This window comes from Ruditapes philippinarum, unplaced genomic scaffold (assembly GCF_026571515.1).
Source record: "Ruditapes philippinarum isolate M1 unplaced genomic scaffold, ASM2657151v2 ctg5244_1_1_1_1, whole genome shotgun sequence".
NCBI lineage: Eukaryota > Metazoa > Mollusca > Bivalvia > Venerida > Veneridae > Ruditapes > Ruditapes philippinarum.
The window spans coordinates 45,223-69,194 of NW_026866343.1; the positions used below are offsets into that span (position 1 = coordinate 45,223).

Below are 23,972 nucleotides of genomic sequence, written 5' to 3' on the forward strand. Positions count from 1 at the left end.
TAAAACGAAATAATTCTTCCCTAATTACGAAAAATCAAGGGTAGAGATGGATTTGAGATTTAAGTGTAAGAGTAGTTATAATTTCACCTTTCTGTTTTAGTGGTTTCATATCCATGTGCCTACTAGTACCTTGAAAAATAATGTCTGGTCATCTTTACCCATTGCACAAGACTGTTAATACAGACAGTCAGGCAAGTTACCACATGACCGTAATAGTTCCAGTGTACGGTGAAACATAACCAAAATAAGGTCAAAGGTCAAGGTGATAACCTGACTTAACTGCATTATTTGGTTAACCTTTAACCTCCTGAATTTATGTAATAGATTTGTCCTGCAGTCCATTGAAAGTTTTAAGCATTTCATTTTCAATATACATAAAATTGAGCTTCCAACAGTGTATAACCCAAACAGCAAAGATATCAAAGGGTAAACAGTTTAGAAAAGAAGGTCACGACTCTGAAGTCTGTGTCATTAAATTATCTCCCTTTTTGAGAAACAGCTATTAAGCACAAAGAATTCTCAAATATATGAGAACGGGTAAAGTATATATAAACATAACCATTTGATGAAGTCCATTTCCTAGAATCTATGTTCACAAATGTACATATGTTCACACATATTCACATATATTCACGTATGTTCACATATATTCACGTATGTTCACAGGTTAAAGTAAAATCTACGTCCAGGAACTTTTAGTTTCTGGGGGTCTTGGAGTTGTAAAATTCTTTACTTGATTGCCACCACCGCAACATAAAAAGCGGTACCATCTGAAAATAAATGAAATATTCAATATTCTTAAAATGTGTAACAGTTAAAGCAAAATGTGACCGAAGTTTTGAAAAGGATTACTCTTTAATTAGTTTCAAACTATTTTCGCTTGTAGAAAACAATGTTATAGGCAAACTGATATATAAAGAAGAGGTGGTCTTATGGTAATGGCGTTTTCCTCTCTGAAAAAAAATAATTAAGGGATGACATAGTATAATTTAGAGAGAATAGAGTTCTAACTCAATCGAAATCCTTGCAGAGTTATGAGTCTTGTATAATGACATAAACTTATGACCTGGAAGACATGTGTTATGTTTACAGTAAATATATGCATTGGTTGTTGTGAAATAAAGGTACTTCAAAAATCATTGCAAAATGTTGCATCAACCCCAATGTCCAAAGTAAGATGTGTCCACAATGTCCCCATACTATAAGAAGCCTCACTTACAGTTGTGTTTGTCTTTTATTCTGCTTTATGCTTTCTTCCTTCAATTCATCCTCTTTTGTTCTATTTTTGCGAGAATATTTTGGAGTTGGCAGCTCCTTGTCTGACTGGGCTCTGGACAATGCCTGCATCCATAATCTGTTGATACAAATATTCAAGATTTTAGAAACGTTTAAATATAGTAACTATGATTAGTATTTGTCCGAGTGAGGTAATATGATCTTATACCTGTAAAATAAAGACAGAGTGAGGTAATATGATCTTATATTTGTAAATTAAACACCGAGTGAGCTAATATGATCTTATATTTTTAAATTAAACACCGTGTGAGCTAATATGATCTTATATTTGTAAATTAAACACCGTGTGAGCTAATATGATCTTATATTTGCAAATTAAACACCGAGTGAGCTGATATGGTCTTAAATTTGTACATGAAGTACCGAGTGAATGGTATGGTGTTATACTTGTAAATTAAGCACCGAATGAACCTATATAATCCCATACTTGTAAATCAAGTACCTACTGAGCTGATATGGTCTTATACTCGTAAATTAAGCACCGAGTGAGCTGATATGGTCTTATATTTGTAAATTAAGCACCGAATAATCTGATATGGTCTTATATCTGTAAATCTAGCACCGAGTGAGCTGACATGGTCTTATATTTGTAAATTAAGCAACGAGTGGGCTGATATGGTCTTATATTTGTAAATTAAGCACGGATGAGCTTATATGGTCTTATATTTGTAAATTTAGCACCATGTGAGCTGATATGGTCTTATATTTGTAAATTAAGCGGGGATAAGCTGATATGGTCTTATATTTGTAAATTAAGCACAGATGAGCTGATATGGTCTTATATTTGTAAATTAAGCACCGAGTGAGCTGATATGGCCTTATATTTGTAAATTAAGCGGGGATGAGCTGATATGGTCTTATATTTGTAAATTAAGCACGGATGAGCTGATATGGTCTTATATTTGTAAATTAAGCACGGATGAGTTGATATGGTAAATTAAGCACCATGTGAGCTGATATGGTTTAATATTTGTAAATTTAGCACCGAGTGAGCTGATATATTCTTATATTTGTAAGTTAAGCACCGAGTGAGCTGATATGGTCTTATATCTGTAAATTAAGCACGGATGAGCTGATATGGTCTTATACTTGTAAATTAAGCACCGAGTGAGCTGATATGGTCGAAACAGGAGACGATAAACAGGAAATTAAGACAGAATTAATTATATCCCGTGCTTAACTTATAAATCCAAATTATTATATCATGATTTTAACATAAAATTACTTTGCACTATCAATATCTTTAGCACACAGGCTCAGTTTCCTCCCTCCAGTGAAATGTAGCTCAAATAAACAGTTCGTATCAACATCTGCTGGGGGTAACAATGTCCGGCACTGAAAAATACATGGGTTACAATGTCCGTCACGTTATAATACAGTATATAGTTAACATTAAGTTTTGTGTGTAGTATTAGATGTCAATGCAAAATCCTTACGTGTATAATTTAAAAAATCAAGTCACTTAAATAGTGAGACATTTAATGTAAATCAAACATCTAATTGTATATGAAAATTTCCTGACATCTTAAAAATATGAATTTATAAATCATAGAATATGATAACTGTTTGAAAATATTTTGTATTTTTTTCAGCTGTCAAAAGATAATATGAAAAAGGTTAATTGGTAAGAATTCTTTTCTTATTTTTCTTTTCTTTGGTGGTGCAAAGATCATTCGATATTTTATCATTATTAATGGGTACGCTAGTTTACCAGCACAGAGTACTAGACAGAAAATTTTATTTTAGATCAGTGTTCTGTATAGATATTACTGATCTAAAATCTTTACCTGTTTCCCAAATTTGATGACGACCAGATCCGTTTTTAAATTCCATGTTTTCTGTGGTCTCGAACTTCTTTTACTGCTAAAATATTTCAGGTTTCCCCCCAGACTGACAACTAGCCAGGTCTTCTTCCAACGTTTAAACAACGGTTCTTAAACATAAATAGATAAACAGATAATTAGATTAAAACAAAAGAAAACAAACTAAAAAAAAAAAAAAAAAAAAAAAAAAAAAACAACAACGAAACAAACAACGATCAACGAAACGAACTATCATAAAACTATTTGCAAAACTCGGCAACTTGATGGGACAATTATTATCAAATAATCGATAAAAAATCCTAGAGAACTGTTGTATGAATTGCTTTAGTCTATTTTACTAAATATATTTATATGCATATAAACACAACAAAAAACGAAGAAAAATAGAACAACATAATAATAATTTATCAAAAAAACCCACTGTATTCTAATCAAAGAAAGACATTGATACTTAATTTCGACTAAAATATTAAATTTTTCGTCAAGAACGGTTGTTTAAAGCAATCGAATATTTGTTTTGATTTCATAAAAATTAATCAGTTTAAAAAGAAATGCATGAATCGCTCATTCTGCTCGTTCGATGTTTCATGCTCAGTTCGACACCCAATATTATTAAAAACTCTTAAACAATGAGAGAAAAACACCTATAAAACATGTACTCACTTTGTCTAAATGTCCATCCCGCTTTAAGAAGCACCACATCCTTTTCTCCTGTCACTAGAGACGCCATAATTGTCACATTTCACGTGCACAACATTTTAAAATTAATCACCACATGTGCAAGTCTAGCTGTTTGAATTATACATCAGAGATATCCAAAATCCACTACAATAAGTATAACTAGTTGCTTTGGTATTTATATCAACCACTGCAATAGAAATTTCTATTTTTGCATTCTCGTTTAGTTGAATATATAATTTATCTTCATATCTTTTCTTAATATGAAAAAAAAAAACAACAAAAAACAAAAACAACAACAACCACACAAAAACACGATAATTGGAAGTATTGCACAATGTTTACGCAGTTACTCTAAACGCAATAACAATAAATTATCTGGCTAGAACAAATTAAAACTTGACTTGTAAAGCAAAATCGAACGTTCGTTGTAAGAAATCCCTTTCATTCATTTAATAATTTAATAAAAACTTCTCATAAGCCGATATAAGAATATTTGTTTTTTAACACGTTCTGATTCCGATAAGTCGAATTTATTTAACATAGAGAACACATTCTGATATCTAATAAAAACATAGCTTTTCAGACTTTAAATGTTCGATTTGTATAGTAGCCAGCATTTATCCAATATTAACAACCATTGGCTAAGAATTCTACAAAGCATATATTATTTTACAAAGTAATTATATCAGTTTACATTTGTATAAGCTATTTTCTATATTGTAGTTTATATGACATGTCAAATTCAATATTATACATTTTTTTATAAAGTCAACCTTTAACCTGCCGTATATGTATTTGCCCTGTATTGAATGTTGCCTTGCTTTAAATCCAAAATTCAAAATCAAACTACAAGCTTCATAGATCCCGGTCAGAGTGCATGGATGTGCAGACTGGCCTGGCATCATACTAGCGGCAAAGGCTGATCATTTCGGTTCCAACAGGGTGAAAGAAAAAGTAACACCTTTAAAGCATTTTGAGTATCTCCAAATTTTACAAAAATACAAACTTACATTTGCATATATAACACTTTTAGCACAGATGGCGTATTTTAGTTACATTCCCAGTACATAATAAAAAAGTTCATGTTTAAAATGAGAAGGGGAAATCAATAATTACTTAAAATTGTTACAAATGTTAATCCATGTGTGGATTAACCTCAAACCAAATATAATCAGCTTAATTTAAATATACAGCTTTCTTTATAACTCTGATACACTAAAATATCGAACTTAGCTAATAAATACTATTAAATAATCTAAATCTAATTCTAGATCGGTCAAGATTTAGCCCGCCTTCAGGTATAATAGGTGGTTAATATCGGTGGTTCTAAATCACCCTGATACCAATACCAGCAGAGGCTTTGTATTGTTTGATGTGGTAGTGCTGTCCAGCTGTCGTACGGTAGGTAGGCTGGTTCCTCGTGGGTACTTATGCTATAAAAATCGCACACATCACACGCAACATACCGAACGTTAACAAATTAATTAATAACACATTTTCGTTTTAGCATCACTCCATCGCCATTCACCCGTTATCCATGGTATACATTTGTTTAAATACATCCAGATACTAATACTCATTCATTTGCATAGTCATTCTATAACATTAAACATTATGGAAACTGTACAGTTTATGTGTAATAATTTATGCTTGGTCCATATTTGATTTGATTGTATCTACAGCAGAGCTTATAGACTATTCCATGCTTCACAGTGTTTGTGGTCCTAAATATGTAATAGTAGCCCGTAGTTCTTTTCGACAGCAGTTCCATTTTAATATGATTAAACAACGTTTGCAAATGCCTTATATCAATAGAAGATCTCATTTCATTTTTGGAGTCAGGTCTTCAGAAGAAGTGTTAAACTTTTCTTAAATCCACAGTAGTCAATATTTTTTTTTTTCATGAAGTTTTCATTTTTATCCATATATGACTTTTAGCAATCACTTTTATTTGCAGGTCATAAGTAAGAAATACAACATGGTCTTGAGGGCGATATACAAGTTTACGGACTGATTGGTCAGACTGAGGAAGATATATGGCGAAGCGCAGCTGAGGGACTCCTGTAAGGTTTGGTGGAAATCCCACTACTAGTTTGACCTGTGAAAGCCGGACAAGATTTTTCTTCGTGGCCATTTTGTGCAGCGAAGCGGAACGTCCCGGCGATATCCACAAGTAGGGATGGTACTGATCACTACTGTAAAGTTTGGTTGAAATCCCACCTGTAGTTTGACCTGTGAAAGCCAGACAAGATATTTCAATTTTATACCTCTGGCGGCCATTTTGTGCAGCGAAGCGGAAATTTTGCTGTGTTGGACGTACTTTATAGATTCTGTTTGTCTTTACTTTTTGACATGGTGTTGTTGGGGTTTGATTTTTTTTTGCAATCAGGAAATTATAACGAATCTAAATTGATACTATTGGATCTAATAATGTTTTCAATTGGCACATAACATTTTGCAATCACGGAATGTTTATTGTAATATTTTATAAGGTGACATAACTATCATTATCTATAACTGCAATATCAGTATAAACTTCATTTGTAAATTTTATACACATTTTATACACACAAAAAACCACACACAAGTAATTTTTCAAAGTATTGCAATACAAGAGTCGCTGTGGGTTCCAAACCCCTAAAGGAATCAGGATTCATTCAATTGAGGTGTTCAGAAAGGTGGTAGTTCTATTGACGTGCCTGAAGTCATACACGGAGGAACTGAAGTATTTTTCCACCAACAAAGCTGGAAAATCGCCATGTCGTTATCAGGGCTATAGCTGCCAAAATAATGATAAAGAAGAAAAAGACATCTATAATATACTATAAGATTTATTCAAATCTAAATCCATTTCAATAAAATTTAATGATAAATAACTTAAAATCAGAAATCAGTTTTGTTTATTGTAGTCCCAAGGGTTTTAAACATCTTATACTTCATGGCTATTTCTTTTAAAGATGGCATTTGATTATGTCTTTCGTAAGACAGATGCCTATGATATGCCTTTTTTTTAAAAACAATAAATATCTTTAAAAAGATGCTCGGCCGAAGTAAACAAATCTGGAAACAAAGTGATCCCTCGGAAGCATTAATCACAACAAAATTACAAGAGAATTGCAGACTCAGTTTGATCGAGTATGTACATGAGAGATAATGATTACGTGCAACATCCCTCACGCCCCCTAGCACCGGCTTGAGCGGTACTCAATTCTCAACACTTAATAGTGTTGGCATCAATGATCCTTAAGGACCAGAAAAATATAACAACATAAGACTGCTTAACTTGCATATGTTATTTCTAAGTTTTCGAAACATATAGAAATGTAACAATGACATAGGAATTTCTTGTAGCTAAGAAAATAAAACATTTTGTGAACAGAAATTAAATTATAAGCATATTGATATCAATTGTTGTCTCTTCAGAGTATGACAGCTTCTATTTTGCAGTCTTTATTTAGATGTCGCTATTACTTGCTTTTACATGTGACTATTCAAATTTTGTTATCATTTAATATTGACTGTATTATTTAAAGACTCACATATAAAACATTGCAAATAGAAATTGAAAAATAATGGAAACTATATACTACCCAACTTTTGCTTAAATAAGCACTATGAGTTAATCTTTATTTTATCACAAGTATAAAACAGATTTCTAAATTCTGATTCAGCAATGTTTTGAGATAGTCCACTGACATGAATCCGTGTTGACTAATCCTTTATAATTCGTCTAGGTAGAATGGAAATCATGCATCCCAATATTTTCATGTTTTTGATTTGGTGTACAATCACATGTCTTTTGTTATACCGGCGACATTACCGGCTTATTGTCATTCAGTGGCTTAGAATTCTTACACCTGTCACTTCGATATGGCGAATGCTAACATTAGGCGGCATTTGAGAGAAGCAGAGTAATAGAAGGCTGTAGGGATGGTGCAGCAGGGTGCCACCTTCCGCCAGGTTTACGCGGCGCTAGGTGTACACCACACCGTCATCACCAGAGCCTGGGAGAGATACCGGCCACATGGTATGAGAAGGCGCTGCCAACCTGTCATAGATAGTCACGGGTCACACACACGTATTAAGTCTAAAGCCGTAAACAAAAATACCAATTTAACAAATTTGAAAAACACGCTGAATGTTCTGAAATCTTCAAAGAGGGGGTCATCATCTTCTTTAGCACGAAATTAGTGTAAAACACATTTATAGGATTAAAGTCGTCCTTCAGTTGAAGTGATAAAACATTTAATCAACATTTGAAACCTTTCGCACGGCGTTAATAAAAAAGACGTATACATTTTTTGAATACCAGGTCATTTCATCCTCTCAGTAGTCAGAAATTATTACACGGTATTGATGGACGTGCAGAAGCCGAAAACATAGGACTTTTTCAAGAAGTGCACAATTTCATCAAAAGTAGTAGAAGATTTACCTAATTTTGTTTACACATATACTATATTTATTTTCATATTAAGTTTATTAAAATACTGCTGCAAATCAAGGTTTGGTGCGTTTATTATAGTGGCAAATTGTTAATGGCATATATTTTTTTCCATTTTACCTCATTAAGTCATTTTGTAATTTTCTTTGTTTTTTTTAGGTTAAGCGATTCTTTTCTACCAGTTAAAATACATGAAATTAATATCGCTTATCATATAAATAAATATCTCAGATTTTCTAAAAACCACATTTACTTACTATGTTACCATTAAGCCAACAAGATAGACCTTCAGGGGAGGACCCTAGATAATGTTGGTTTAACTTTTGGTCCAACCTTTTTGTATGTACATTATATTCATGCTTAAGATATCGATGTTAGATTGTGTAAATTAATCATGTACAAAATATGCAATAAATTATTATTTAACTAAAAATAAAATTATCCCCAAAAATATTCACACTTAAACATATGGTGCTTAGCAGAAGTTGAGTATATATATATAATCAACAAACTACTTATTAAACGTTTAAAGATGTCTGTTATTTAATGCAAACAGCTATGATAAAATAGGAAAATATAAAACTTTGTAAAACTTTTGTTAACCGGCCTTGTTTTACAAACAAAAATAATTTTGATAACTTGATATAAACTTAAAAGTGGTTCATAACTCCATCCACCACATTAATTACTTTTGTGAGACAAATTTAAACTCCACATACAAATATAATTCAATTTGTACTCAATAATTTTAATACACTTCATTTTACCCTCAATGTATATTGTTTATTATTTATATACTGAATGTCATTTTACTTAAACATAAAAAGTTTAATCAAAACGGAATTTGAAAAGGATGTTTAGACCTATAAATGAGAACGTTTTGTTGGTGTAATAAATCCACGTATTTGCAAAAACGTACAGAGGGAAATACTAAAAAACATTGAAAAAAAAAACAAAAACAAAAAACAACAACAAAAAACAACGAAATTAACCTTTTTTATGTACAATAGACAGAATAATCAATGGGATTATTAACTTTGAAAAATGGAACACTGTTAGATGTATGTGTTCTAAAACCTATCTTGCCAAATTCTACGCAGTCGGTAGGCAATTGTATTTGTAAATTCTTGATTAAAGCAGTTGACCTCCAGAAGATAGCAGAAAACTGCCGGCTTGCTAATATTTCAAAATCCCCCCTCAAAAACATTATATAGTTTTAAGAAATCGAAATGACACTTTAAAATGTTAATATTTTAACATTATTGCTCTGAAAACAAACAGTTCGATTTCCACCTCTTTTATTCTTTCATCCGGGTTTTTTTCTAGTATCACGTGATCGTACAGGACAATATCGCGACCTGTGCTCCGGATCGCACGAAATCCGGGATTTTATCAAACATATAGGGATACGAATAACTGCTTTTGTTTTTATATTTGTAGTAATTCGTGGCACTAAAAATTATCATTGTTTAATTATTTCATATATATTATGACCAATTTATCGATTTAACCTTTAGCTTGAAATGTGATAGGGGCCTACTTATGACGAAAATTGATAAACGATCCCGGGCATAACGGATACCGGGATTTTTCCGGATCACTGTTGTGACACGTGACCGCGTTAAATGAATTATCTTCTCCTATTTATATTGGCTACTGCGTTATGAACGCAGTAGATTATGGAAAAGAAAACCCGATATATTAACGCTTTTGTCAACATTCTTTCTTGAATTAAGGTGTCAGTAATGATGGATTTATACAATAAACCTAACCAGATCAGTATTTACCATTTACTTGAAATTTTATTTCATTTTTTTTTTCATTTTACCATCTGGAGGTCAGTGGCTTTAATGTACAAAAATATATGCAAATTATAAACATTATATCAATAGAACACATTAATGATCATATAATATATTGGACACTTATAGAACAATTATAAACGGAGGGTACCGGATAAGTTCGGTTTTGTTTGGTTTCGATATTTTCATGTTCATGAGTACACTTACAAGATATTGAGCGTTATTGGTGGTCTCGTTGAGTTAAGGAATTATTCTGTGCATTTTATTTTATAACTATCCTTTATATTTTTTTATTATTTGCCTTATAACTTATTTGCCACTGAAGTGTGATAGAAAAGCTGTTATTTAAACAGTGACAATTATTGTCATAAATAGAAAGAAATATATCGGACAAATTACACCGATGATTAAAAATCAACGGTTGGAAACAATGAAATAAACAAAACGGAAAAGGAAATAAATATTTACATTGTTATATACATGTATACATATTTAATAAAGTCCGATATCCTTTTATGTACAAAATCATGATTCAAGCACAAAGAATTTCTATACACACTATTTACAAACTGAATATACGTGCATATATTATGTCATATAAATATTGCAATATTATTACATGCATATATTATGTCATATAAATATTGCAATATTATTTTATGCATATATTATGTCATATAAATATTACGACATTATTTGTAATTAAACATTTCTTGCCTGTTTCTGTTAGATATACTTCATAGATATATCTACGGGTAAAATACTGATATTGCAGAAATTTATTTAAATCTAGGTAATCTTTACTGAATATATCTAATCTGGATAACAGAAAAAAAACTATGTTTGGGAAGCTTCATTCTCTAGCTATTACTGGTCATATTGATTTTGTCTCTTCTTAAAAAACTGCTAGTATTTTCTAATGACAACATGTTTTTTCATACATTGTTTAACTAGTGTGTAGAGTTAAAACGCCCATTTAAAAACATCATAAATTTCAATTATCACATTTGATCGTATCTTAAACTAGAAATATCTTACACTAAAAGTCGCGAAAACAGCAAACAAATTATAAAAAGACAACAACAATAACAAAACATGAAACACGATAAAAACCCAAACAATTTAAGCTTGCGTTGCGTATTCGTATTCAATCATTTTGCCTGCTTGTCCGATACTTTTTAATTCAAGAAGCTAATCTGAATCGTCACTATCGTTAATAACATGTAAATATAACTGATCGTCAGTGAGTTCGGGTCCAGATTCAACAGTGGATGCTACTGGTTCTTGTAGCTGAACTTCTGCAGTACTATGGTAAGTCGGGTGCAGATAGTTTTGGGATTGGTCACTGTTTGAAGTGCTTGCCACAGAAACGCTCTCGCTCGGACAATTTAGAGAATTGTTATCAAGTTCCCATCTATATATTGAAATGTAGTCTGCTGCGATCGTGTCATAGTGGTCATTGTAGACCTCGGAGTAGTTCATCTCACACGGCAAACCCGCAATTCTTTGATAAACAAAATAAAATTATAAATAATTAAATAATGAACAGTTTGATTAACAGGACCATGTTATTTGAATGTTGACATACTTTGATGTATATAGTCTTTTCCCCTAAAGTCTGTTTTTGCTAATAAGACATAAAAGACAATGACTAGGTAATGAAGTTCTAGAATTCGGAGTAAAAGCGGACAATCAATTTCAATGTAATTATGGGAAATAAGTAAGCAAAAATGGCTTTCAGGATGATATATCACCCTAACCACCCCGAAATGCACTAAACAAGTACACCAAGTTTACATGTAAAGTGAATATTTTTGAAACTTTTGGAGAAATGTACCAAAAGAGTTTGATTGAGAATGCTTATGAAAGGCAATATAATATGCAACATCTCTTACGCTCCCCATCCCCTAGCACCGGCCTTACCAGTAATTAAATACACACTAACTGACAATTATGCAGATTGACTTTATTACTTTGGTATTAAATTTGGAGTTTATATCTAGAAAAAAATACGATACGAATTAATTTGGATTAATTGTTACATTGGTAGAGGGAAAAGAGACAATTATCTCTCAATTAAAGGATACTAAATATGAATATCACTACTGAAAATATTGCATAGAATTTATGTACCTGCTCAATCGTAACTCACAAGGGGTTTCTTCTTTCGTACTGTTCTGGTTTACTAGATTGCGTACTCTTGACTTCGCTTTACTGTATTGACGACATATCAAAACTACAGCTGTAAATATGAAATAAATGTTATCAAATGAGACAATTCGACAGAGTAACACGAACCAATAAAAATGTCATTAACAATGATTTTTTACGGTATGCCTAATGCAATCCAATTTTTACTGAAATATTGAACAAATACTACATACCCAACAACCCATTCTCTTTTCAAGATTATAAAGAGAGTGCAAAACTACCTAGAAATTGTTGTATTCCATTGAATATGTACGCTGGATCGTTAATACAAGTCAATTTATAGAATGCAAAATAACTTTAAAGTCATTTATGTATTCTCTGTAATTAGCAGCACACACATCGGTTTAACTTAAATATTTTACAATTATCGATTGCAAACATGAAATATACTTGTGCTAAATAACTTGTATCCATTAAATAAAAATAGAAAAGAAAAATACGTGTTATTTCAAAATTTCTGTCATGAGTGTATTTTGATAAACATTTATCCCAGTGGCAACAGTAAATCAACAGTTACACACAAATGGCATTAATGCTTGGCTCAATCAAACCGGGCCTGCATCATTTTCAATTTTGCCGTTTTGGGCGTTCGTTAGGGATTCTGATTTTATAAAATCTCGATAGATTTCAAAACATAGCTAAATTTAAATTCCAATGTACACACATGCGTCTACACAAACACCAAAATGAATAAATGAGAAATTATGTATATGTGGCAACTTTACCTGTTGCAGTGATAAAAATGAGCGCAGCACCCGCCCCAGTCGCTGACAGAACAACGGAAGTAACAGAAGTACTTGCAGAGCTAGAAGAACTTCTGATCGTGTCCGGCGACTTTTTAATATACTCAACATATCCAATCATCTTGTGTATGTTTCCTATTGTTACCTAGAATTAAACGGTAACGGTCATAAATGTTAACGAGCCTGCCAATGTTATAGTTGCAAATACGATATGGTTACATAAAGCATGACAGAGCACCAGGAGACAAAAAGGTATATGTGTCGGTAGTTTATGGGCAGAGAAAGATTGTATATGATTTTAGGCTCCTGTGACGTTAGCACGTTCACATTTGTACCAGTGACTTCTTATTGCGTTAATACTCAACTATAAAAGATGTGGTTGTTTTTTGAGTCCTTTTGTTATATTACAATGTATATTCCTGTTGAACTGACAAAGTACAAAACAAAAATTCAGTTTTTTATAGCTAAAACGTTTGGGGGAAATTACACAGTGATATATGCTCATCACGTTAGGTATTTAATTCAGTCTGCGAGGCTCTACACAGTCAGCGCTACACGGGAAATGAATACAACAGTTTTATATGAAGAACCGTCCAGAATATAAATATTCATACGCACTTACACATACTTTAAATATTGACAAGTTTATTGAATTAATTGTGTTTTAACAAGTAAGGAATTAAATTAAAACCACTCCGATAATTGAGTACTTGATTTATAATTAAAAAAAGCCAAAACGTTTTCAGGTACAGAATTTTCCTTACATTAACCTCCGGTCTTGTTGCATTTGGTATTCCACTCCTTGGTTCAATTATAGGAGCAATGCATGTTATACACGTTAGATTTAGCCCCACTGTGACACATAATTCCACGCCGACTGTTACAATTATATCAAATTTTGTCGCAACAAGGTTCAGCATAAGACCCTGAAATTACAAATGAATGAAAGCATTTTCACTTTCTAAAATTTAAGCTATATTGTTAGCAATATATCTAAAATTCTTGCAATGACGTTTAATTTAATTGTCATAACAATAAAAACAATAATTCAATGAAAAATTAGATCTCAATTAAGCCAACTATGAGAAAGGTATTAAGATAGTACAGGAATGAATTTAAACATGCTCATTCATAGCCATCATATTAATTTTCTCTGAATCTTAAAAGTTGTGACAATTGAATTAAGCTCTCAATTCAAGTTTTTAAACCTGAAAGAAATATCAATTTATTGATAAAAACCTACAGTAATATTCAGATGCCTTTCATCAGCATTAAATTTGACGACATGGTCACTTTCAGTCAGCTGATTGACAATTGGATCTTGATAGTATTTTATTTCAATATTGCCTTGAACGTTATCCAGATATATAGAACACACTGCTGACACATGTTTTGAAAATTGATCAGTTGAATTCTCCAATTTAAATAATTCCTCTTCAAGACTCTTTGGCGCTTTTGGGATTTCACAAGATGCCAAATTTTCTGACAGTATAATGCAGTTGCCAGTCTGTGATATAAACAGCATGTTGAGTATAAAGGTATTTGATGTAGATAACTGACACTGTTTAATATGTAATTTAAAACTTTATGATTATTATTCATTAATTATCATAGTCTTAACACAAATGCAAAATAAATTAATAATAATAATAAAAATAATAATAATAATAATAAATTAAACAATAATAATACAAAGGTTTAAAATCTTGTTAGAGAAGTATTGAACATTTTTACATTTTTGTATCAGTTATATAGAACAACATCAACAAATATGTTTTCATCAGTTAAAACAAACGTTTTACTTATTTCATCTTTACTTTACTTTAGAAGTAGAAAAAACAACCATAGCAGAAACGAAACTAAAAAAGCCTATTTTGAAAAAAAATGTTTACTTTTAAAAAACCACCCATAATTTTAAGATTTTTTACCATCCAATTTAAAAAAAAAAATTTTTTAGTTTTAAAAACCAAACCCTTTTTACCAACCATTTAGCACTTTAAAATTTCTTACTATTGAAAAAATATTTATTTTTTGTTCAAGTTTTGGACTTTAAAACTAAAAAAAATGAATTTTTCCGTAAAGGAGGTTTATGAATTAGGCATCTAATACTTTTAAAAAGTGAGAATTTTTAAAAATTTAAGTATGTTTTCACTTTTAAAGTTTAACAGATACACGTCATGAATTTTTTGAATATTTCCAAAATTTTTGTTTTAATTTCTTTTTGATTTTTTTTTTAATCGTTTATTTTTCGGGTGGAAAAAAAATAAATTACTATAAATTCTTAATACGTTTAACCTTTTTGTTTAAAATTTTAAAAAAAGTAAGCCTTTTTTAAAACACAAATTTTGGGCGGGTTTTTGTTTTTAAAAGGACGGGGGTTGTTTTTTGCGGGCGAAGGCCGGGACGCCTTTGAGTTAATCGGGCCCTACCGGGTTAAATTGACAAAAAGCGTTTGGGGCGGGGAAAAAAAACAGGGACCTAGTTTGTAAAAAAATTGAAATTTTTACAATCTCTTCAATTTCTAACAAACCAGGGTTTTTTTTTGCTTTGTCCTTTTGGGGTTTTTTATTTTAAAGGGGTCCTAAAAACAAAAAAGCAGGTTTGAAGCAAAATTTTAGGGGAAATTTAAATTTTTATAGGGAAACCCTTGGAATACATTTTTTAAAAAAAGGGCAATAATTGATTTTTGATGGATTTAAAAACTTGGAAATTTTCCCCAACACAGTCGGGTTGGTTTTCAAATCTTTAAATTTGGGGTTTAAAAAAAACGAAAAGTTTAAAAACCCCGGGAATAACTTAAAACCTTTTTCAGGGTTGGATACGGGGGGGTTTACACCCGCTGTTTTGGGGGGTTTTAAAAAATAGGGAAAAAGGGGGAAACCCCTTTCCCAGTATTAAATTTTTAACCCAAAATAACATGGAAATTGCAACTGGGTAAAATACTCATTTCCAAAAATTTGATTCAAAAATAAATTTTATAAAAACAAAAAGTAAACTTCAACAAATTTCCCGGGGTTTTAAATGTGTGATTATTTAGCACCCCAAAAACTTTTGCTCAAAAAAATTTTGTTAAAAAATTAAAAGGCTTTTTTGGGGGAAAGTTTGTATTTCCAGAAAATATTTTTTAAAAAAAATTACCTCAAAGTTCGTATGTAAATTTTTTTAATTTTTGAAATATTTGCGTTTTCTAAATGGTTTTTTCAACTTGGGAAAAATTTTAGTTTTTGCATTTTTAAAAAGACAAAAACCGGGGAATTGGGGGGAAATTAATTATTTTTACTTTTTTTGTCTAATTTGTTTAGAAGCGCTTTATAAATTTAAAATGTTTTTTATCAAAATTTTAATTTCAAAAAATATTATTAATTTTATATCGGGGGAAAAAAAACCAAGGGTGGTTTAAAAACCAAGGCACCCTCTCTTTTGCGACGAAAAATTTTGGGGTATATTCCAAATTTTTCTGAAAGCGTTTAAAATTTCCTTAGAAAGCTTTTTTGGGGGTTGGGAAAAGGTGAGGAAATGGATCGGGACTACCCCTAATGAAACCGGGGGGGGTTTTAATTTAACATGCGGCGATCCACCCTTTACCTAAAATGTTTTCTTGCTTGCTGTGTTATTTTCCCCTTTTATTTAACGGGCAAAAATTGGGGGAAAATTTTGTTTTTATGCTTTTGAAAAAAGGGGGTAAAGAAACAAGAGGGATTATGAAACAGATTTAAACAGACCCTTGCATTGGAAGAAAAAGTTTAAAGTTTTTTAAATTAAAGTTTAAAGGGGGGGGTAGTTAAATTAAATTTTCCCTTCGAGTGCGATGACTTGAGGGTTTTTTTTAAAGGGGGGCCCGGCAAATTTTTTTTTCTTTAGTTTTGGAAATTTTTATTAAATTTCTGTAAAAGCCCTAAATGAAAAAATATTAGGGCAGTCAAAGAACCCAAAAAGTTATAATTTGGGCAGGGGGGCAGGGGAAAAAAGCAAAAGGGGGCCGGGGTTTCCCTATAAAGAAAAAAAATTTTGATTTCCAACCTGGCCCCCTTTTTAGGGAGCGGTAAAATTTTACAAGGTTTGGGCAAAGGAACTCTGGAAACGTTTAAAGGGAAAATGTCAAATGTAAAGCTTTGACTTGTTCAATTTATACCAAAATCCAAAATATTTTATTTAACTTAAAGGGTTGGGGTTTAAATACCTGAAATTGTATTAAAAACTATTTTTTGGGGATTTTATTTTCGTCTTTAAAATTTTTTTGGTTTAACCCTAAAAAATATTTTACGTTCAAACCCCAAAATAATTTTAAAAAATTTACAAAATTTTATGGTTTACTTTAAAAAAATTTTTTTTAGCGGATTTGAAATACATAAAAATCATTTAAATTTTGTCATTATTTTTGCCCTGAATTTTCCCTTTTAAAAAGGGGGTTAAATTAAAATAATAAGGGGAATTTTAGGGGTTTGGGATGTCTTGGTTAAAGTTTTTTTGGGGGGAAAATTAAAAAAAATTTTTCCCTTCAGGGCTGGAAAGAACTAATTGGTATTTTTAAGGGAGGTGTATATGGGGTTTTAAAGGATTTACAAATTTTTGGCCCAAACGGGAAAAGGAAATTAGTTTTAAGGTTTATCCCTTATGGGGGCAAAAGAACTGTGTGGGTCGGCCAATTTCTTTTGAAATATAGATGTTTAAGGGTTTCCCAATGGGCTCATGTAAATTCGGAATCCTTTAAAACCCTTAATATTTGGGTTTGGGGGGGTTTTTCAAAAAAAATGAGGGGGAAAATTAAATTTTTAAAATTGTGGGAAAGTAGAAAGGAATAACACCTTGGGTTAGGGTGGTTTCATTAAAAAAGTGATATTTTTAAAAAATGGACCATTAATTGGGTATCTTTTTAATTGGATGGGGGAAAAGTTTGAAATTTGTTTTTTTTTTTTTATATTTTTTAAAATAGTTTTATTCTGAGAAGAAATAATTAAGTTGTCCTTGGTTTTATAAAAACATTTAACTTTTTCCAAAATTTTTTTTAATTGGGAAATTTTTGGCCTCATTTTTGGTCTTTTAAACAGGGAAATTTTTCAAATTTACATTGACATTTCCTATTTCCCAATTTCCCAGATTTTTTTCCGAATTTTTAGGGGTTAGGGTTGGGGCCCCTGCTTCCCGGGGCCCTAATTTGGGGGGGGTAAAATGTTTCACAAATGGGGAAACCACGGGGGTAAATTTCCCTAGTGTATTAAAAAAATTTAATTTAAATAAACTTTTCAAAAATATCCTTTTTGAAAACAATCCTTTTTCTCAAAAAAAAGTAAACATGTTTTTGGGGGCAAAATTTCATTTTTTTTTTTAAAAGTAAAAGACTTTTTTTATAAATATATATTTTAAAAAGACAATTTCAGAGTTTTTTTTTTTTTTTTTTTTGCACATGTTCAAGATATCCCCCAAAAAAAATGCCACATTTTTCTAATTAAAAAAAACATCACTTTGGGAAAAATAAATGTACCAAATTAAAGGGAAATTTGGATTTCGAGTACTGTATAAAGCTTTTAGTAAAACATTTTCCAAATTTAAATAATAATAAATTAAATCATTTATATCACCCTTAAAAAAAAGACCAGGTCCCCCAAAAGACCACATTGTTTTAAATGTTTGAAAATTATACAAGTTGGGGGAACAAAAATAAATCAGGAGATTTTACAGGGCCATACCTTTTTAACAGATACCCCAAATTTTTCAAAAGATTTAATTCAAGGGAAAATTATTTTTTTAAACGGGGTTCTCTTTCTTTGTTTTAAAAAAGCCGAGGTTTAATTTCCAAAGAGATGTTTTTACCTTTTATTAGATTGTTTGAAAAATTATTTAATTAAATTTCAAAAACGGATTTGAAGGAAAATTTTTTTTAATAAAGGTTATTAATTTGCTAAATTAAAATTTGGGGAAAAATATGAAATTTTACCCTAAATTTGGTAAAAGAATTTTGACCCGTAGAGCTAGAAGGTTTGTATTTTCTTAAGTTTTACAGGGCCCGATGTCTCTTCTTTGGAAGATTTCCCGTTTAAAAATTTTTATCCTAGAAAAGGGAATGAAACTTTCCCCATTTTATATCCAAATTTTTAAATTTTTTAAATAAATTAAATATATATTTAAATTTCAAAATTTTAAAAATGGTGGGTTATGTAAAGAACATGACCTTTGCAAATATTTAATTTAAAAGATGACGCAAATAAATCTTAAACAATATATAATCATAAACAGCGTCAGTTATATTACCGATTTGGAATTTTTGATTCAAAAATTCCGTTGTATGTGTCATTTGTCTGCGACATATCGTCGTTTATTTTGCAAGGAATGTTTGCAATTTCGACGCTGTTGATATCCAACAGACTTGAGCCCAGATTTAATCCATTAATAGTTACTATTGTCCCTCCATCTACAGGACCGTCCATCGGAATGACCTTTGATAAAATAAGTGCATTTTGAAAAACAGTAAATAGCAATCAATCATATCTAAACTAAGAAGTCGGTCACGGCTTCAATATTTGCGAACTAGATTCAAAGTCTGTGATTATTGTTTAAGAGGAAACGCGCTTTCTGATAAATATCAACTGCCAACCGATCCATATTTAACTATACAATTAAGAGTATAAAATTGATATTTAATTTTGCAACATGAATTCAAATTAATAAAAAAAGAAACATTCATAACTAATCCTTACGATATACCTTCACCCCGAATAAATATTTAACTAAAATAACACCGTTATAACGACAAGTAATATACTGAACGATAAAGTACCGACTGTTGTTAAATATGTCTAGACACTTACGTCTGTTATAGAAGGTGCCGGACAGTTTGCCGATGAACAATTTTGATCTTTATAGCCACATATGTTTATACTGGCACACCAGTCACACAGAAATCGTGTTTTGTTAAGTGCTTTACATTGACTGCAGTCTGTGGCCAACATTGTACAATTGTAAACCGTCACTAAAATTGTGTAGCTTGACAATAAGTAAGATTTCTAAATATACTTCAAATATACTTTATATACAGTCACATGTTAATAATAGATGCATTTAATTTAGTAAAATTCCAAATCAAAACAGTACCATTTTTGTATATATATTTTCTTTCTCTCTCAGAAATATCAGATTTGAACATTAACAACAGCACGAAAAGTCGTTATGTAAGCAATCTATACATTAAAGATTATGTCGTTTGGAATAGAAAACACACTTAAGGAAGATAGTTATGATATCTCAAATCGAATCGGAGTAACTTTATTTCAAAGTTCAAACCAGAGCATCGCAAATGAATGCAAATTTGTTCAACAAAATAAAAGTGATCTTTTTTTTTTATTAAGGATGGCACGGTGATAGTATAAGTTAAACATGTAGGCACTGAACATTGTATGTTGGGAGGAAAAGATTTTTAAGATAAATTTACAATATAAAATTCTGTAGTTATGTAATTTAAGTGAAAAAGTACCCAGGCAAGGAGAATGATATGCCAGAAAAAATTTCTAATCATTTTAGATGCAATTTTGATACGACAAACCTCAATGACAATCAATGTCCCATGCACGAATAAGATAGGAAGACATTTACATTATGATAACGAAATTACTAAAGATGTGTCTAAACTAAAAAGAAAACGTAAGTTAATATTTGTAAAAGTGCTAGCAACAACATTTTAAGATATTGCGTTTCGAAACTACATCCAAAATAAAAAAAATGCTCTACTTGGCATAGCGTTCTTCGATTTTTGAAAAACATCTTGACTCATGTAAGGTTAAACCTGCACTCTATAGATCGTTTCATTATGATTAATATTCTTCCAAATCGTTCAAATTTCCTTTCGCCTGTTCAATAGATATAATGTGGACACGAATATTGAGATTCATACATAATGCACCTTGTGTTACCTTGCCCAAAGGAACCTCAAAAGCTCTGCACAACGTGTCATTACGGTAAATATTTCTGCCAAGTAGTTTCAATTTTCTTTAATCGCTCTAAAAGGGAAAGAAGGATTACCAGGTGCATAACATTATATCCAAACACTTTTTCGGGGGAATAGAATTTTTACGAAAACGATGCAGTGTCTCGATAGTATCCTTCCTAACCCGTTTATATATTGTTACGTATGCAACATATTACATGCATATAATTTATATCTGACCAGTTGGTATTTCCAATATTATCATTGTTCTATTTTTAGAACATAAACTACATGTATGTACTAGAACTTTCTTAACTGTTGTAGAAAACTCATGCATTATAATTAGATAGAAATTTCCGGAATGATCTTTATTGTTGAAGTTGCTAGATTATGATTACTGTAGAAAATGGAAGACTATTCTAGAAACTTCTTAGCTTAATATATATAGGAGACATTTTTCTTTCGTATTACCTTTTAAGTCATCAGTGATCTTTAAGTCATCAGTTACCTTTTAAGACATCTATATATTTGGAGTATTTTTCAACTTGGATATTAAGTGATTTATTGGAGCTTGGATTATTTTAAAATAGTTTAAATTATTCTTGTGGATTTTATTGTGTGAATTTATTCTAAAGTGTTCTTGGATTTTACTTGGATTTAACTGTGCTATTCAAAAAGGGATTATTCCAGGATCAGATAAGACATTTGAAATTTATATTTTTATTTGGACTTCAGGTATTTGTAAACATAAATTGTTCTTTATTTTTTCTTTAATAATTTTTCTGTAATAAATTTGTTATTGTTACAAGTTTGTTGCTGGCTTTTCTTTTCTCGTTACGCCTGGCTCGTAAGAGTATATGATGATAATAAAAAAGAAAGGAAAACTCAGACTATCAAACTCTTACTGCTGTTACTACTTTGATAGGTACAAACCCAAGGAAATTCGACCGGGACAGTCTACATAGTATATAAACTAATTTCTTTTTGTATTTTAAATGTTTTTTAATCTTTTTATGATTTAACTGAAGTTATGTCAAAAGATTTATAATACCATAATGTTTGAATTGATCCTCTAATTTTAGACTTTCTTTACCAGATGAACCATAGTAAATTTCAGTTGATTCATTTTGAAGCGATCTATGCGACAAATGAGGTGCCTGAAAAATATTTAAGTCTCGAAAGATAAAACATTTCTTATATGTTTCATATTTTAAATTCATTGTGTTTTCCTTTTCAACTACTTTTCTTATATTAGTTTTTTTTTCAGAAATAGCTAAGCGTTTACAACAATGCCCTAACATAATCCCGAAAACATGACAATTATTTAAAATATTAATCGACGTACTTAAGCAAACATGAACTTGATATAATTATCTTACTTTGACTTGGTGTTCAATAATATCAGAAATCCATGACTTGTGGAAATCTTAGGAAGTTCGGGGTGATGAAATTGATAAAACTTACATTTATGCTGCAGAAGATGGAGTCGTTGACTGCAAACGCTCTGGATGATACTGTAGAAAACATCTTACAAGTGTAGAAGAACCTGCTTGTATTTTCCGACTTTGAGTAAGAAAAAAATACCCTGTTTAGATAGGTTATGCATGTAAATCACACTAAAGATATGTTGCCTGCTTTTCAAATTTGTTTTTTTTCTGACAGTTTGTTTTTGACGTGCAGGCTTCATAACCGTTGATATTTACTCATTTAGGGAACAAGGGTTTTTCTTAATTGTGGATCATACGCTGCTTTTCATGGAAACGCACTAGTGTGTCACATTGTATGTTATATGTTAAGGATAGTATCGACAAATATTTCCAAATTCAAAAGTTTATCATTTTTATGTTATAATTATGTTGAATACTGCTTATACCAGTGCTGGGGTCGTGGGCAGTAGCTTGCACTTTCTAGTACCATTCATCGACCGGACAAATCAAACGAAGCCTGCAAAATTTTCATTTTGCCGTTTTGAGTTATCTTTTTGGATTTCTTTTTTCTCCAGTTCGCTCAATGCTACCGACTGAGCTTATTCCAATACTTGTTGTTAAATAAATTCTGACTGCATCCAGAAATAAAATTTTGAATTGTGCCTGTGATTGCAAATAATAACTATTTCAGAAGCAAGAATACCAAGAATACGATCCGTATCATTAGGGGATATAGCAGACTGCCATGTGCTCAAAAGATTAAGGATAGGTTTTAACATCTTGGGATTCTCCCGAGGTCTATGAACCGGTCTGCGACTGTTTCTGACATACTCGAGGACTTTCAGAAATCTTGTTGCCAATCGAATTAATCCCATTTCTGACCTTCGGGTATTGTTCCACAAATGCAATTTCTCGTTTAGCTCCCCTTAAAAGCAAGTGCTTCAGAACCCGAGGATCGCATCTACTAGTGTATCGATCAGAAACAAACAAATAACAATTCAGCAAAATGATATATCTCAGATCAAAATGTGTCTTTTTGACAAATAATTGGTATTCATGCACGAATAAGATAGGAAGACATTTACATCACGATAACGAAATACTGAAGATGTGTCTACACTAAAAAGAAAACGTAAGTTAATATTTGTAAAAGTGCTAGCAACGACATTTTGGTATTATAGACACTTTCATTTAAGACCACATTCAAGTTGTCGCCCTTTGATGATGTCATTGGGGAATACGATGGTCAATGCCGATACGATTAAGAACAATAATAGAGGAATATAAAGATCTTAATCCTTTCTCTTGTAAGATTGGCAGATTGAAATTGCCAAAATTTTGTGCAATTGAATAAGATATTACATAAAAAGGATGGTGAAATGAATAAAAATGTTTACTATAATAAGGTTAACGATTTGTTTTAATAGCAGACCATATTGCTCGGTAACTGATCATGATTACCATTTTCGTTAGATTCTTAATAATGAAAATTTTACCAGGCAGTTAAAACTTGCTAATACCAGAGATATAGTTAATGTATCTATGTCTCTGATATTATACAATACCCAAAATATATTTTGAGTTTCAAAATATGTAAGGATTCTGTAGTTTCGAAAAACGGCTGCATAAT

The 23,972-nt window shown here is 31.1% G+C and overlaps 1 protein-coding gene across 1 annotated transcript; it reads right to left on the minus strand.

Moving 5' to 3' along the window:
• Positions 1–511: 511 nt before the first annotated feature.
• Positions 512–4,218, minus strand: LOC132732212 (pleckstrin homology domain-containing family B member 2-like). The gene is made up of 5 exons (XM_060718603.1): positions 3,783–4,218; positions 3,084–3,229; positions 2,522–2,631; positions 1,220–1,354; positions 512–770 (listed from the first exon to the last, which is right to left on the minus strand). Exons 1-5 carry the CDS (start codon positions 3,847–3,849, stop codon positions 680–682), a joined length of 549 nt encoding a protein of 182 aa, XP_060574586.1. The 5' UTR covers positions 3,850–4,218; the 3' UTR covers positions 512–679.
• Positions 4,219–23,972: the final 19,754 nt, after the last annotated feature.

Coding starts and splice junctions, on each gene's coding strand:
- LOC132732212 (XM_060718603.1), bottom strand. CDS start 3,849: ATGGCGTCTCTAGTGACAGGAGAAAAGGATGTGGTGCTTCTTAAAGCG. Junction 2,632..3,083: donor TCATCAAATTTGGGAAACAG/GTAAAGATTTTA, acceptor TGTATTTTTCAG/TGCCGGACATTGTTACCCCC. Junction 771..1,219: donor AATAAAAGACAAACACAACT/GTAAGTGAGGCT, acceptor ATTTATTTTCAG/ATGGTACCGCTTTTTATGTT.